Source organism: Labrus mixtus, chromosome 8, assembly GCF_963584025.1.
Source record: "Labrus mixtus chromosome 8, fLabMix1.1, whole genome shotgun sequence".
In the NCBI taxonomy this organism is placed as follows: domain Eukaryota; kingdom Metazoa; phylum Chordata; class Actinopteri; order Labriformes; family Labridae; genus Labrus; species Labrus mixtus.
Window position 1 is genome coordinate 8,207,398 of NC_083619.1, and position 17,450 is coordinate 8,224,847.

The 17,450-nt window shown below is 39.5% G+C and overlaps 1 protein-coding gene across 1 annotated transcript in view; it reads left to right on the forward strand.

Annotated features, from left to right (window-relative positions):
* LOC132978755 (vasoactive intestinal polypeptide receptor-like) overlaps positions 1 to 16,865 on the forward strand; it is a 24,920-nt gene extending 8,055 nt beyond the window's left edge. Inside the window, exons 4-13 of the mRNA XM_061044049.1 lie at positions 7,044 to 7,147; positions 7,281 to 7,378; positions 8,632 to 8,761; positions 11,396 to 11,549; positions 13,074 to 13,134; positions 13,713 to 13,779; positions 13,879 to 13,970; positions 14,160 to 14,289; positions 15,345 to 15,386; positions 15,524 to 16,865. Coding sequence (XP_060900032.1) covers positions 7,044 to 7,147; positions 7,281 to 7,378; positions 8,632 to 8,761; positions 11,396 to 11,549; positions 13,074 to 13,134; positions 13,713 to 13,779; positions 13,879 to 13,970; positions 14,160 to 14,289; positions 15,345 to 15,386; positions 15,524 to 15,715 — 1,070 coding nt within the window. The 3' untranslated portion in view covers positions 15,716 to 16,865. The remainder of the gene's footprint in view (positions 1 to 7,043; positions 7,148 to 7,280; positions 7,379 to 8,631; positions 8,762 to 11,395; positions 11,550 to 13,073; positions 13,135 to 13,712; positions 13,780 to 13,878; positions 13,971 to 14,159; positions 14,290 to 15,344; positions 15,387 to 15,523) is intronic.
* The last annotated feature ends 585 nt before the right edge of the window (positions 16,866 to 17,450 follow it).

Genomic DNA, 17,450 nt, shown 5'->3' on the forward strand with positions numbered 1-17,450 from the left:
TTATTTAATATGAAGGTCCTTAATGGTAAAAACAAACAAAGCCTGCAGAGAATTAACTGTAGTTCCCTTCTGAGCTCTATGGAACCATTTAGTGTCTTTGAGCTCATTGTTTCAGATTCATGGCCCACGCAGCCTTAATGTTTTGGTTCACTCTCGCTCTTCTTATTGGTTGGTTTCAGGCGACATGCAGCTCCTTTTAGTGAAACAGATCTTACAATCACCTTTATGCTATCTGCTCAGAATCATAACAAACTTAACAACAACACTAAAGTGATGTAGCTTAAAAGATATTTATTTAGGTTCGATGTTTCCCTGAGAGGTTGATGAAGATAAAAATTACATTGAAACTGAATATTGGACTTAGGTTTGTCAGGTTATGACAAACACAGCTCAAAAGAAACATCGTAAACTTACCTGTAAACTAGAACCTTTTCTACGTAATCTTTTTAAGTTGACGACATGTTAGTGTTTTGTTTTTAGCATTGCCTCCAAGTGACACAAACATCACTGACTGCAGGCTGAACTCAGATTTGAATGTACAGATCCAAACTTTAAATCAACATTTCAAGTTTGTTAATTTGGCTTTTTCATGCCTTTAATTCAGAGATACTGTAGGACAGTGGCTAGAGTCAGAAATCTGGGAGAGAGAAAAAAGAGAGGGAGTGGGGAATGACATGCAGGAAAAGAGCCACAGGTCATATTTGAACCCGGTCCGCCCGCTTGGAGGATTATAGCCTCCGTACATGAGTTGCGCCCACTAACCATTAGGCTGCCTGCGCCCAAAATCAACTATTTGAATCTATAAATCAAACCTAGAAGAAAGAGATATTGTGGCCTTTATATTCCTGATCAACAGCCGTGGATACAAGGAAATAGAAAACCATGATTACCTTCCTTTAATCGTGACAGATTAGCCTTGTCAAGCTGATCCAGAGACTATTCTTATATTTTTTAAACAAACTAAGTCTGAAACAATGTACAGTATGAATATTCAACCGGTATACAGATTACAGAGCATATTCCACATGCAGATCCTGTAAATCCTCATCCTCTCGTTATAAAATTCAAAATCTGATTTCCTTTCAAGGAGGAAGAAGTTACTTATAAATGATTTCAGAATATTTTGCTCGCTTTTATTCTTCCTTAACTTCCCCTTTGTATCTGATGTTGCAGACATTCCCTGGCATTGAGTAGATTTGTCAGTTTGACGCTGGATATTTGAGACCACTTTAAGTTAGTATTGAAACGCTTAACATCAAGAGCAGATGATGTCATCCTGGCTGATGAGCTGTGTTGTTCCTGACACATCTCATATATATATATATATATATATCACAAAGATTCAAGTAAAACTGAAAACACATGCCATGGCTGTGTCGCAGAGAGATTAACAGCTTCTCATCTGGCACCTTTATAGACACATAATTGTGTTTATTCATCATCCTGTAATCTAAGAGAAGCCTCACAGGGAAGTAATACTAATTATATTAAAGGAACATCACTCTCCTGAGAATTCACTGGCTCGTTTTATGTTTGTAGTAGCTGAGATGATTCCCCTCTGAATGTCTCGTACATCTTCATTTGTCATTAATGACCACACTGAGGAGTTACTGAGTGCAGCTCTCAGTGAGGCCTCAGTTTCATCTTTAAGCCAATGCTAGAACTGTTCTTTTATAACCTCTATTTCTTAATAAACTTATGCTGTGCTAGTGTATGAACGTTTTAGTGATGAACTGACAGAGTATTATTAAAACTTTACTGTTATTCTGCTCTTAAGAGCTTTTCAGCAGTTTAGCCTTTTTTAGCATGTTGTTTTGGTTTTCTCGGCCACAAACGCTCACCTTATGAATATCGTGTAAATGTGTGGATAGCAGATTTTAAAAAAGATAAACTTTGTTGAACCAAGTACACAGATATCCTCCTGTGTTGTAAAATACTGTCACCTTGACTTATAATCCATCTGTTACCCTTTAACAGATCTTGTTTGTCTTAATCAGACGCTTGGTGCTGCGGCTAAGATGTTTTTTGATCAACCTGGAAAAGAAAATGGGGTTAACCAGGTGTAGCTTAATTCTACTTGTAGCACCAAACTGCAAACAGATAAAGTTAGCCACTAGCTGCTGTAGTAGCATTTAGCATAGTGTAGCATTTAACCGTATGTTTCTGACAATGTAAGATGGAAACAAAAATAAAAATAAAAGGGATTCAACTTTGGACCAACATTACTTCTTTTTATTTAAGTAGCCAGAAACTTAATTTGACCTGTATGCTTAATATTTGCATAAATAGGGTTGAGTCATTTGGTATCTGAGTCATACATCCACTAATACTGTAAGATAGATCAATAAGGCCTATTTTAAAATCTCAAACAACTAAACGAGGTCGATTTTTCAGATGCTGTTAAAGCAGTGGAATTATATGAAGATACAAATAATGTCAAAAACTGCCTCTTCCACAGATTTGTGGGTATAGGTTTTAAGGAACATAACATTATAGTATTTAAGCTGTGGGAGAGTGATGTCAACATACTGAGCAAAAACATAAACTGAACATTTGACCTCTTGAAAGAAGAACATGGCTGAGAATATAAAATCCTTTGAAAGTTTGTCTTAAAGCATCCTATTCAGATGATTTTAAATGTGTAGGAACATAAAACCCTGATAACATAGATTCTCTCTGCTTATATATAAACCTGTTTGCTCATGTGTTTGGGTTACTTAGTAACATTATAGAATGCCAATACATCCAAAGATGTGCTTTAGGTGTACCACATGTCTTTCAAATGGCCAGAAAATAATTATTAGAGCTTTTGTGTACAAATAATTCATTTTCAGGTCCTCTAGGTTGTACTGAAGGAACTGTTGTTTCATATTTAACCCTACATTTTAGTGTGCATGGTACCTGATATATTGAGGACATTTTCCCTGCACAGAACTTCTGAAACTCACTCCATCATTGATCAGTCATGTTTGCTGGAAGGTAAATTTGAAAACAGATTTGGGGCCGTGCATGACTGCAGTGATTTACAAACCTGAGTGTCACAACAGAAATGATGAGGGGGTTCCTGGCCCTGTTATTTAGATCCCCCCCCCCCCCCCCCCCATCATAGGTCATGAGAGGGACTGCAACCAGTGATTTATCAGTTTAATCTGGAGGCTCAGTGTTGAGCAAAAAGGTTTTCTGGGAAGCTGTGATGTGACCCAGATGGGAGATAGAGTGACCTAAGAGAGGAGAGCCCTCAAGGGAAAGGAGGGGGGGGGGGGGGGGGGGGGGGGGGGCTCCTGTGAAGAATCACAGGATTTATGGGGTTAAAGGGAAAAAAGTTTGACTGAAACGTCAAAGGTTTACTGGATGAAAGGACCAAGATGAGGCAAACGAGCTTTAAAATAAAACGGCAGGATTAAAGGTGATCTAACACTGAACTTTGAAAAGCATTGTATCAATTATTCAGTAAATCAACAAATCAATGCAGGTCTGTGCTGGTTAAACCTGCTCTGCTCTCAGGTCATGTAAGATGAAGAACGTTCTGAGATCCAGTGCATTGTAAATCACTTTTTCTGTCCGATAAGAACCTCGTAGTCTCTCAGAAACGAGGAAAACAGCCTCATTTGTGTAGCCTGACCACTGCACCTTTTTCCAGTGTCTTCAATACGTTTTCAAAGGTTCCAGAACGCCAGGAGGTCAGAGAAATATATATTTTTAAGAAGTTGCCCTTTTTGTGAATGTGTCACAGTATCAAAAAAGTCAATTTAGCCTCTTTTCAAATGTGTTCATTTCCAGTGAATTGCAAAAGACTCAAGTTATTGACACATGCAGAGCCATTCATTTTTATAAGCCTTACACACACACACACACACACACACACACACACAAACAAGCATGACGAAACACGGCGCCACAGAGATTAAAGGTGGGTCATAAATTTAGTTGAGATAGAGTTTGCCATTCTCATGAACTTTTTACCTAGTATGTCTAACACAAACACGCAGTCATCCATCTCTTTCAACAACACTGAGCCTCGGCCTCTCGCAGGCTGAGAGTGACAGCGTGCTGGAGGATTTCACCCTCAAGCCTTTATATTCAGTTTATCCGAAGCTAATCGTAGCATGCTAATACGGATCTTACTCGAAGGTATAATTAGACTCAGACAAATGCAACACATCCAGAAAAGTCAAGCTTTAAAAAATCTTTGAAATTAAAACAATGCAGGGGTGATTAACTTGTTTTCAGCTCTCCTTCTTGTTGTGCATGTCGCTAAAAATCCTTGCAGTCATGTTTTGGGGGATGATGAAAGCATTCTTCTGGCAATCCCTCAAACAAGCCAAATCCAGCGGTGGCATGGGCTGAAACAGCAGGGGCTTATCAGCACCATTGTGTCTTGTCATGTTGTTTGAGGAAGCTAAGCCTCCGTCTTCTCTGCAGTGCGCACTCAGGTATTTGTGAGGCGACCATATTTTAATGCCAAACACACTCCAAGATTCTGGATCGTTGGTAATTTCCCAACTCGGTCTTGATATGATAGCGTCTGTGGAGCGAAACGGTTGGGAAATGTGAGGAATGTCCTACATTTTGATGAATAGAGCACTATTCAGGGCAGGGATTAAATTGATGCCAACTCACGCAGCTTCTTTTCTTTACTGAGAGGATAGAGGTGAGGAAATGCGACAAATAAATATTACACAAGAGACTGAACAGAATGACAGAGGAGTCAATGTGTGCCTCGTGCTGATCACAGGATTAGATAAACCTCATGCATTTAGTTAGAACAGTTGTCAATCGGATTATGATAAGTGTCAAATTTGAACTTTCATTTCCCTTCTGTTCCTCAACAAAAGTCCAAAACCTCGAATGCATCAACAGATGTGCACATGTGGCACTTTTAAAGAAATTTTTATGTTTGTTTGTTAAAGAGCTTTTTACAGGAATAAGGATTTTATTATGCATAGTGTGCATTATTTTGTAATCACTTGTGTCCACTCAATCCACTCAACATTGCATACCATCATCTTCTAAATGATTTTGTGACCATTTCTCTGCATTTGAGTCTTTAGTAAAAAGGTATATTAGACAAAACAAGAGCCACAATAAGAGAGAGAGGGTAACAGAAGCAACATTGAATGTTTTAATGTCTTAAGTGATGCACATTTACTATAAAAAGCTCTACTTACTCTTACAAGCTTGGCAGAGAGTATGATAGTATGAGCCCTACTCTGATTTAGATGTTTCCTAAATGACATTAATAGATTGGTTTTCTTTGAAATGTTCCTACTCTGCAGCTCTTATTTACTTATAAATACAAAGAAGAAAGTGTAAGACAAGACTTGAATATTAAAAAAACCGACTGATCTGTTTACTTGTTTTCAGTCTGTGCTATTTGTTTCTTTGTATTCTACTCCATGGCACCCAACAACAACAGCTTTGTAACTTTACTAAGCTCAACCCAACTCTACTCGGCAGAACTCCAGAAACTTTGAGCTCTAGAGCCCAAGAATACGGTGCTTTAAAGAACTTGTAAAACATTCAGCTTCAAAGCTCTTCTCTATTAGGAGCTATCGCTACGATGGTCCTCCACTGAGCTCAAATGTACTCTTCTTCAGACCTCTGGAAACCCTTGCCTTGAGCTCTCATATCAGAGCTCTAGTGTTTGGAGCGCTAAAGAGCTCTATGATGCTCTTGTCTTTTATTCTATGTTAAACTCTTTTCTAATGTACCATAACATATTCCAGTCTACTCTTGTCTACTGAGCTCTTCAGAGGTTTTCATTACTAAAAACCCTATCGTTTACAGGACTCTACAGAGTACAAAACTCTACAGAGCTCTACTCTTTTCCCATCTGCATTAGTCTACTAAACTCCATTGTACTCCAACAAGCTCTTCTATACTGACCATGACACAATGCTGGTCTGCTATTCTCTACTGAGCTCTTCAAAGCACTATTGCACTGAGCTGCAGTCCACTGTACTCAACCAAGCTTTACAGAGCTCTACTATTTCATACTCTGTTAACACTTTAGCATACTTTAGCATATTTCATACTCTGCTAACACTTCAGCAGAGTATGAAATAGTAGAGAAGTAGTACTGTTCTCATCTTTACACTAGTGAGCTATGGTGCTTTACTATTATGTACTCTGGTGAGCTTTAGTGTACTGGATTTTCCAATACAGCTCTCTTCTTAAATCTAAAGAGCTCAGTTCCATCCAATGAGCTGTAAGCGTACTTCACTGAGCTCTAGCAGGATACACAACACTTAAATGAACAGCTCTTCACTACTGGTCTGTAATGAGCTGTAATTGAAGTTTGCTGTTGGACAGAAAACTGAACTACATACTCTGGTGAGCTCTGTTGCACTTGACTTAGCTATACGGAGCTCTACTCTTGGTACTAATTGTACTCTTCTGAACTTTACGCTAAGTGAGCTCTACTGGTCTATAAAACTTAACTCTAGAGGACTTTGGTTTAGTATACTCTTTTCTTCATCTCTACTTTACTGTACTGTAGAGCTCTTTCTCACTGTTCCTTCACATACAGAGCTCTACGCTGCTCCTATAATCTTCTCTGAGATGAAAGCTCCGTCTTCTCTTTATGGTCCGGCCAATGCTCCTCGACCTTTGACATCTGCCCCCATAGATAGGACAGAGTAAAAATATCTCTCCGCTCCACTGTTGGCCTCCTGGTTGTGTGTACGTGTATAAATGTGTGTGCAGATTAATTATGACACAGATGGAGCTGTATACACATGGGAACAGTCCCGGCATCTCTGAGCCAGTGGGACGACTGATCCCCTTCAGTCACTCCTTTCATTTCCTTTTAGTTTCATGAAGTATTCCAGTGAGACTCATTCATCTCTGCTTGACATCATTAAATGTGATTAAATGTAGGAGAAGTTTTGCCTTGTGGCTCAATCCAACTCCTCTTGGAACCCACAACAAACACATTCACACTATATAAGAACACATTTCTTTTAATTAACATACACTGGGTCCCCCACAGGAGGCAGCGTAAGAGTAATGTTGAATATTCCCTCTACCCCTCTGCTCATTAGGTAACCTGTCAAAGACTTGCACTGAGGATGGCTGGACTCCAATCAGTATAGACTCCTACATATTAAACTGTGAATACAATCCCAACAACACCATGGAGAATACGGTCAGTGAAGCAACAAGGATTCAAACTCCTCCTTTCCTCTGTTGCTACTTTTGTTGAAGACTTACAGTATATTACATTCCAGGTCAAATATATTCCTTGAGTGTAACTGAGTGTTGTTGTTTTTTCTCTGCAGGGAGAGTTCTTCAACGCTATCAAAGTGGGTTACACCATCGGTCACAGTGTGTCTCTCATATCTCTGATGATCGCCATCATCATACTGTGTCTCTTTCGGTAAGCAGGTCCATCAAATGCTTCTTAATGTCCCCGTGTAAGGACAATCAAACACCTTTTTCCCATCATTTAGAGTGATAAAGCCCTGATGTCCTCTCATCTTACACCATATTTCCTGCCTTTTATAGAGGCTTTACAGTGTTTTTCACAGAGTAATGTGACTCTACTAGATTTTATGAGGCAAGATTTGACATATTTGACATTATCAGCTGTTGCAAAACTTCTCAAACAAAGCCATTGCCTGCAAGGAGCACTAAAGTCACTTTGCAGTGCTGCTGCTGTCCACAGCATGTTCTGTTTCTGACCTCCAGTCCTCTGGTGGAGAGTGAAGGTGTTTTTGTGCATGCTGGCATGACACAGCACTGATCCTAAGTACATGTTTAAAAGGCTGGTTTGTATTGCTCCTAATAAACAACCCGGTCTGCTCAGTTGGTAGAGATTGCATTTGGAGTATTTGTGTGTTACAGCCAAACAATTGCAAAAGCAATGTGTTTACTTGTCAGGCTGATGAAATGTTAGTGTTTTGGACTGTGGAGCAGTGACACAGGATGTGAGGAGCGTCTTCTGTTTACGCTGTTTACGTTCGGCTGCAGCACGCGACATTGAGGCAGCTGGTTGATTCTGTGTGTCATTGCACCCGCCCTGATTGGTTTACACTATTTAACCCCTTAATGATAAGCTCACACGGAAGGCATTTGTCTGAGAACACCCAGAAGAGAGAATTTACAAATGTGACATTTTCTCTGTAAAGCCCTTATGAGCGGTTCCTGTTTATCTTTGTGCTGAATGTGTCTCAAATTTATTGGATAAATCCTTAACTGGATCATTTCATAAACCTGCATTAAGCTTTTCTGACATCTGAAGGGTTTACATGTTGCTTAATATTTCGACAAGTAGCTCAGCTTATATTGACTGTTCAACTCCGATGTGTGCTGCTTTAAAAGAGGTCAGGGGAGTTTCTGAGTATTTTCCTAATATGTATTGCATTCCTGTCATAGAAACAAACTTGATCCAAGGATACTTATAAAAGTATGTCTTTAATGTCTTTATGTCTCTTTTCATTTCTCTATTTACACTCATGTATTTCATAGTGTTATGTGTTTTTTACGAGTTCTAAGTATTGGACTTTGTTTGAAATGTTCTGCTTTTTTTATAAACTGTGCAGCACTTTGGTAAACTTTTCAAATATGCCGTGGAGGGATTGAATTGGAAAGTTCACATTTTCTTGATTTGACATCTGTGCTGTTTTACAGGAAGCTGCACTGCACAAGAAACTACATCCACATGAACCTCTTTGTGGCTTTTATTTTGAAGGCCGTGGCCGTTTTCATCAAAGATGCCGTTTTATTTGACGTCAGGGAGAGGGACGATTGCCAGTCGACCGTGAGTATGCCACACGCCCCTGTGCCCCTGAAGGCTCCTGTCTTACTCTCCAACGTTTCCATTTTATTAGCAGAAGCGTACATCTCATTGATTTTCCTCCCTGTAAAATAACAAGTCCTGCTTCATGGCAAACCGTTCGCGTGATGGACGAGCAGCAGCTGGCTGTCAGTTTCTGTCCCCGGCAGAGGCAAAATGCATCTATTTAATTACTCACTCTGCCTTTACTGACTTTGATGCTTTGTCTCAGAGTTTACTTAACATGCGAGCGCTCAAGTGCTTCTGGGTGTAGCCAGTGTTTGCTAAGTCCTTCCACTCCTGAGACGTCGTTTCCTCATTCAGCTGTCCAGCAGGATGTCGTGAGAGTTCCTGTTTGCTGAACATTAAGCCTGAACTACAGAGAGCAATGTCAATAAAACACGCTCTGAATTTAGTTTTTTTACTCACTATATTTGACAACATACTCTTAAAACACAGTGTCTGCTTATTAAGTTAGATGCTGCATATACAGTAATATAAGGTATAGGTTTGACATACTCAGTTTAATTCGATTGATCAAGTCATCTACGTCACTGGTGTGTTTTCTCAGATCTTGCTCCAGCTGAATCCACGGCTTTATTGCCACAGAGGATTAGAAAGGCACACTGTAAATCACCTGCTTTACTGTCTCTAAGTGCTGCTTGTTAACGGTTGAGTTTAGAGATGTCCTCTGCGTGGTACACGGGCTGTCCTGATCCAAACACAGCTGTTCACTCTCTTATCTTTTCCTAAAATCAACAGTGCAATATTTCTTTTGGGGGGAAAGTAACAAAATAAAGGAGAACACCACCATCTTTACACGTCAAGATCGGTTTACTTGTTTTGAAGAGCTAAGCCTAAGTGAAAATCTAAAACCTCATTCATACAGGTGATATTTGTAAGAACACCAACATTCTTGACCCTGACCCTGATGAAGGCCACAAGCCGAAACGTGCCGGTCCAATAAAGTTATTAAAGTTGATCTTCACAATACAAGTGTTGCTGGTGTTTTTTGACCTCTTTAAGAGCCAGCGATTCACCGCTCATCCAGAATCTTTGCCAGGGAAAGTGTACAAAAAAAGAAGACGCTGTTTTTGCAGTATGCTCCAAAACTCCTCGTGTGACACCTTTCCTGTGGCGGTTTCAGGCATTAACAAAAACAATATACATCTAGATACTTTATAGGTACTTCTCCTTATAGTTGTAGGAGAAGTCTCATTTGAAACTTGGGCTGGTGGAGGGAAACATGTACACCTGTCAATGTTTTATGAAAGATAGAGCCATGTTTGGTTGGTGTTTGTTCTTACTTAATTCTTACTCTAAAAAGTGACAATACCTCAACCTGCTTCTTAGATTTCAACTATTCTTCTTTTTATGTCTCTCATACGTCCCTCGTCTTTAAATTATGGCACACCAGCTTTGCTTCAGTATAATAATAATAATAATTATACATGTACAGTGTACATTTATTTAAAAAAAGAAAGATCAAGACAACACAGTAAGACCAAACATTGCGACATTACACACAGGTCATATAGACAACAACATAAGCCTCACATGAACAGAACACAAATCACAATCACACATTAAAAGCTCTTTTGAAGAGGTGAGTCTTGAGTAATGATTTGAATGTGGATGGGTCAGTGCAGAGTTTAATATGTGTGGAAAGTGAGTTTCAGAGGGAGGGGGCAGCTATGGAGAAGGCTCTGTCCCCCCAGGTCCGGTGTTTGGTTCTGTGTGGGGGAGACAAGAGGTACAGAGCCTAGGGGAAGGAGTGTGACGGTGGAGGAGATCAGTGAGGTAGGAAGGGGCCTGGTGGTTGAGGGCTTGAATTGGATGCGGTACGGGACAGGGAGCCAGTGGAGCTTTTTTTCAGGACAGGGGTGATGTGTTCACGGGATCAGGTGTGGGTGAGAAGGTGTGCAGCAGAGTTCTGGATGTATTAGAGTTTTATTGAGGACTTTGGATGATGTGCCGTAAAGGAAACATTTCTTTGAATCACTCAGAGGGTTTACCTTTACAACCTTAGTCCTGAATGAAGTGTATGACCAGGAACTGGTACCTAATTTGAGCAAATGGTTGCAAGATTAAGCAACACAGTGATTCATGAGTCTACAAGCTGGCTACATTAATCTTTTGTGATACTGCCACTGTAAGCTATTGAGTAACTGTAACAGAGTGGGTGAATCAGTGTGTTTCCCACCATGTCTTTTGAATAAAACACCCGCTGAGCTGCAAACAGCAGCATGATATTTGTTTTCTTTGGAGGCTTCAGATATAAAAATGAATCACAAATATACTTTGATTGCACATTAAGTCAGTGTAGCAATCATTATTAGTGTAATCAGCCCCACTGTAGTGTTTTCTCTTGTTATCTTAATGTGCTCATATTCCCTGTGATAATTAGTCTCCTCGTGGCTCCTTATAACAAATGACTGCTGAGCCTAACAGATCGTTTTTTTATAAGCGAGGCATCAATACTAATTTGAGAGTAATTTACTAAAAGCTTTCTCTGTGTTGCCTCACCAACTGGCAACATCATTTGTCTTCATCTTTCAATATAATGATAACGATTCCCTGACTATGAAATGAGCCACTAATGTCTTTGTTCTCCTGCAGGTGGGCTGCAAGGCCGTGGTGGTCTTCTTCCAGTACGGGATCATGGCCAGTTTCTTCTGGCTGCTGGTGGAGGGTTTCTATCTCCACACTCTCTTAGCCGTTTCCTTCTTCTCTGAGAGGAAGTACTTCTGGTGGTACATCCTGATTGGTTGGGGTACGTGCCATGCAGCATCTATACCATATGTTGATGAATACTAACACCAGATCATTTGCGAGGAGATTTGATCCATCACAAATAGCAACATTAAATACTCAAATCCCCATCAGGTCACAATCACCCGGCGACTCAGATGTCTGTTTTGTCTTGACTCGAAGAGACACAGCACACATGATCAAATGTACATGAATTTATGAGCAATGTTTTGTTCATTCACAGGAAAATACTCTGTCTTTTTTTTAATCTGCATATGAATGAGTCTTTCATCCAGCTGTAGATGAGCAGCAGCTGGCACTCTGCTCTTGTTGTTATAATTTCATCTCCTGCCATGCTTTTGATGTTCTTAAGAGGAAAAAAAGCCAATTTAGAATATGTAACATAAATAAATGCTGAACTGAAGGGAATTGGGTCGGCTGTTGCTCAGTGGTAGAGTTGGTCTTCTCTCAAACGTAAGGTCAGGGGTTCGATCCCCAGCAGCCACTTGTCCGATGTGTATTTAGGCAAGACACCTAAACCCAAGTTGCTCCCGCTGCTTCGTATAAATGCTAGTGAATGGGATTTACACTTTACATAGCAGCCTCTGCCATCAGTGTGTGAATATGTAGGTGTGACCTGCAGTGTAAAAGCTTTTTGAGTAGTCAGGAGACTAGAAAAATCGTTATACATGCTCGAGTCCATTTTCCATTTACCAAATGAAAGATCCAACACTTCTTTTTCATTTCAAATATTCTATTAGATAGATGCATTTCGCAATAAGATGCCATTTTGTAAGCACTTTTATATAAAATAACTGTATTCATCCAGGACTATTAGCCTAGCCTTAAAAGCGTCTTTAAATATTTCGTCCATGGGGCGCCAATAGCCTAGCGGTTATGTTGCGCGTCCCTTATATGGAGGCTATAGTTCTGTGAGGGAACACTTTTTAGCTTCTCACTGAAGTGGTCTGCAACTGTATCCCTCTTCCCCTTTTCCTGACAGTTGCAGCGGCCACAGGTTCAAATCCATCATTTCCTGTCTCTATTCAGCTGTCCTTTCCAATAAAAGCCAGAAGAAAATAACTTTAAATATTTTGTTTATGTTCCTCCTTCAAACACTTACTCTGGCCGTTCAGGCTTAACTTTCCATCTTACTTGCTCTTAAGACATGTATATTCAATATTCATTCCTCAAATTTCTTGTTTTCTTCTCAGCAATAAAATGACTCCATGAATAGTCCTGAGATGTTGTATCTACCAGCCGGAAAATGGAAACAAGCCTGTGACTTTCCTGCAGATACCAAGGATAAGCAAATATTGGCACGGAGCACACAGTAAAAAAACAATGATATGCATACCAAAAAAGCAATATCACTGAAGCTATAAATGACTCCAAAAAGAGAATCGGTGTGCACAAGCTCAAGCCTTACTTTCCTTTTTGGTGTTGTTGAGTCAACATGCTGGTTGTTTGAACTCTGTGGATATCAATACTAGTGTTTGATGTTGAAATCATTTACACAAGTTCTGTTTATGTTTATTTTTTTCAGGGGCTCCAACCATCTTTATCTCAGCGTGGGTGATTACGAAGGCTTATTTAAATTATCCGGGGTCAGTGAGTCATTTGTGTTTTTTTTTAAGGCACTTACACACTGAAAAACAAAAACAAAAAGGTTCTTGTGATGATAAGTTCTCAGTGGATGTCTGTGATGATCTGATAATCTACAACACTTCAAGTGATTCAAACATCATTGCGAATAAATCAAGAGCTGAACGTTTCACAACTTCACTACCTTGTAAAGTAAAAAAAACAGGAAAACAGATTTTTTTTAATTAAAATTAAAACAGCATTCATAAGTAATGTGGAATTTCCTAATAAGTTCCCTCACCGTCTTTTGATTTCTAACCTCATGTTTCCTTCATCTTTTGTGACCTCACCATGGGTTTTCTCATCACTGTGTTCCCTCAGTTCATGTGATCTTCACACTTTGTTCCCTTATATTAACTTTAATTCTGCAATTCAACCCTAACTCATTCTGTGTGGCCTCAGTTTTAAATGTTTTTCTACCTCTGTTCATGTAGTTGATGCTCTGTGTCTTTGTAGCAAAGTTACAGTTTTTTTTAACATAAACAGGTTTTTTTTAATCAAAAGAATATGTATGTATTTACACTGTTATCTCCTCTCACAGCTGCTGGGATATAATTAATGACAGGCCTTGGTGGATCATCGAGACACCTATTTTAGTAACAATACTTGTGAGTCACGACGCCTCTTCACAAGCAACAGTTTATAAACATCTCTGCATAATTTGATTACATCAACAAGTCTTCTTAATCCCCCTTTTACCTTGGCAGGTGAACTTTTTTCTCTTCATCCGTATTATCCGGATATTGCGACAGAAAATGAATTGCCCCGACATCGGAAGAAAGGAATCCAATCAGTACTCGTAGGTTACCAGAATGTCGCTATCTATCAAAGCATGGGGTACAGTTATATTGTTATTTGAGGTGACACTGAATGTAAGTGTAGAAATTAAATTCTGTTTAAGTTAAAAGTATAACCCACAGTCTATCTTTTGTGTCTTTTTCAAAAAGGATGGACTCTTTTTGTTGAATACATTTCTCTATGTTTTTAGGAGACTGGCTAAATCCACACTGTTGTTGATCCCTCTCTTTGGAATAAACTACATCATTTTTGCCTTCATCCCTGACCACATCCACCCCCAAGTGAGGATGGTGTTCGATCTTATTCTGGGGTCATTTCAGGTAATCTCATATAACAGCACACAATGTGGGATGCAAGCTGTCAGACACATAACTATACAAATGTAATACAAAAGCAGCACTGCTTTATAACTAATTAAAGGATTTGATGCTTCTAATTCTTGTTTGCTGTGTACACGATGGCCATCTTGTGTTGTGGCACCATAGACTGTATAAAAATGGACGGCACAAGAGCTCTTGAGAAGTGAAACCAAAAGATTTAGATCTCTACCTGTTGACTGGCTGCAGTATAGGTCCCGCCTCCACCATGTTGACAGATGAAACATGGGGCAAAATAGACGTCAAATAATTGTTTTCTCAAACATGGTTTCTGTCATTGTAGTTATTATCATGCTGATTTATGTCAAGTGTTTTTTTAATTAAGCCCAACATCAGGATTTGACGTCGGCCCAAGTTCCAGGTCTGATGCCAACTCAGTGTCAGGTTCTGAAATTAGCTAATTGTAAGGATCTGACCAGGTCAGATCTAACTTGATCTTACCGATTGATTCATTCTGCATGTGTCTTGGCTCCAAATAACATTAACAGCACAATAGGTTTGCATCCGTCGTGGAGGTATTTGGCCTCATTTACTTTCCAGAAGGAGATGGAGATGTTTCGTCCATATTTATATAAAGTCTATGTGTGGCACCAGATAGAAAGCAGTGAAATAAGAAAGTAAATGAAGACAATTTTGTCCCGATAAAAACAAATAACTTGTTTGTTTAGCTAACATGTTTTATATGCTAGAGGAATGAGGTTGCTGATTTACTGACAATGAAATTGAATGTGAATGTTAAGAGCCAAGTGCAAGGAATGATTTCTATGGAAAGTATTTTTAATTTATAACCATTTAAGCTCACTACAATATCTCCTGGGAACATTTCCCAGAGATCTGCATGATGAACCTCCTGTCTAGAGCCTCAAGATGGTCATAATCTTACCGTCATTATTCATGCACAAGCATGTTGAGTGTTTCCCCAGCCGTGCTATCAAATCACACTGGTATGTCTTTGAAAAGCCGTTCTTATTTTATCTAGATTTCTGTCTCTTTTGCAGGGTTTTGTTGTTGCTGTTTTGTACTGCTTTCTAAACGGAGAGGTGAGTACATCTCTTCAAGATGTTTACTATCCGTTTATGTCACTAAATCACATTATCTCTCCCCCTCCTGTGTGCCTTCTCACCTTTTAACGCCCCCTCCTAATCCTGTTTATCCTCTTCCTCATCCTCTCGTTCAGGTACAGGCGGAGATCAAGCGTAAGTGGCGCAGATGGATGCTGCAAAGGTTCCTGGGTGCTGGCACTAAGTATCAGCAGCCCTCTAGTGGCAGCAACGGCAACAACTTCAGCACCCAGATAACCATGTTGACCAAATGCAGCCCCGCATCTCGACGGGCATTGGAGTGTCAGGAGCACCTCTCTGCCATCTGAAACCATCTAACAAGTCGGCTTTTTGTTTTTCTCATTTTTTTTACTCAAAGCATGGCTCCAAATGTGCTTCTACAATGCAGGTAAATCTGGTTACTGAAGGACAATTTGACATTTTAGTGCTGAAGCCGACAAGTGATCAGTGAAAGGCACTGAAACCACTTTAACAGACAGGACCAGCTAAGTGAATGGGTGTAATATTTAAGTTCACGTTAGCAGTGAATGTCTTAAAAACACACAAACATCACCATTATAAAACACTGTTCTCCTACTGTATTAAACGTTTAGTGTTGATACACAGGTAAACAGTTACAGCTTCTACGGCTTCATCTGATGTGGAGCTGCGGTGGACAAGAACGAGAGACGAGCTGTGTCCTATAGGAAGAAGATGTTTATTAAAAGGGTGTGTTGCACCGGAGAACTCGGAGCACTTAACCTAATGGCCTGTGTCGCTAAGAGGAGCAGTAGTAACATAATGAATGACATTGTCATGTTTTCACTGAGGAGGAATCTATAGTATAACCTGTGTAGTCGACGTTCCCCTCCTGTCTAAGACGGTTTTATACGGAGCAAACACTCAGCTGAATTACTGCCGGATAACATTCCAGAGGAAACAAAAAAGAAAAAGATCCTGCTTTTGAAATGTATCTCAGATTACAGAAGCTTTTAGTTTAGTCTGAGTGCACAGTGCCTCTGCAGATGTTCATTTTGACTGTTTCTGCAGCTAATGGAGCAGATGTTTTCAGTTATTAGTCCACACTACACAACATTGTCCATTAACTTGTCAGCAGAGATTACCTTCAATTAACTGGATTGCATGCACGATTCATTTAATTGAATTGATTGTTTTTTATGTAGTCTATCGTATACTGTTCCATATGTACAGATTAGATAACTTTATTATTGTGCCACGCTGTTTTTTAGCCATGTTAGTGGCAACGCTCCTAGACCACTTCAGTCAAGACGGAAATATCTCCAAAACTGTGAGATGGATCAGCATCAGTTTCTTTGAGACATTCATGGTCCCCCAGAGGAAGAATCTGAATGACCCTTTGACTTTTCCTCTGGCTCTACCAGAAGGTCAGATTTTCCTCTTTAAATATGTCGTAATTTATAAACTGATTAGGACATTTTTATATTTTGGATTATTCCCAGTAGTAGAAGAGTCCTCATGACTTTGGTTGTCCCCTGACTTTTCCTCTGTTGCTACCACAGAGTTAACATTTGAGGTTTCGAGGGAAAAGTCTCAATGATAACTTGACGGATTACCATAAAATATCATTTAAATGACTTTTAATGATTACGGTTATGCATTAACTTTTCATTCAGTGCTGTCATCAGAAGAAATCTTTAAAGTTGTCCAGTATATTTATGACTAGCTGCAAAACTACTGACATTCCCCTTACCCCCCGCCGTACTGTGTGTTATGTAAGCACGCTAAAATGTGAGAATAACATTTCTAACGCATTAAACTTCAGCATGTAAGTTTTGCCAGTGTGAACATGAAACTGAAAGCGCTGCCTCACACAGAGCTTGACTGTAGATTCTTCATTTTGTCGATGTTATAGGATTGATCACAGTAAAGAATGATGATGATGGTTGTAACTTCACTTTTCTCTTCCTTCATATAAAATGTAAATCCACCTCCTGCTCAAAACAAACATTTTAAAAACGTGTTCACATTTCATGTTGCTGCATGATGTTCACTTTAGTCCCCTTCTTCCTGTTCTGTAAACCT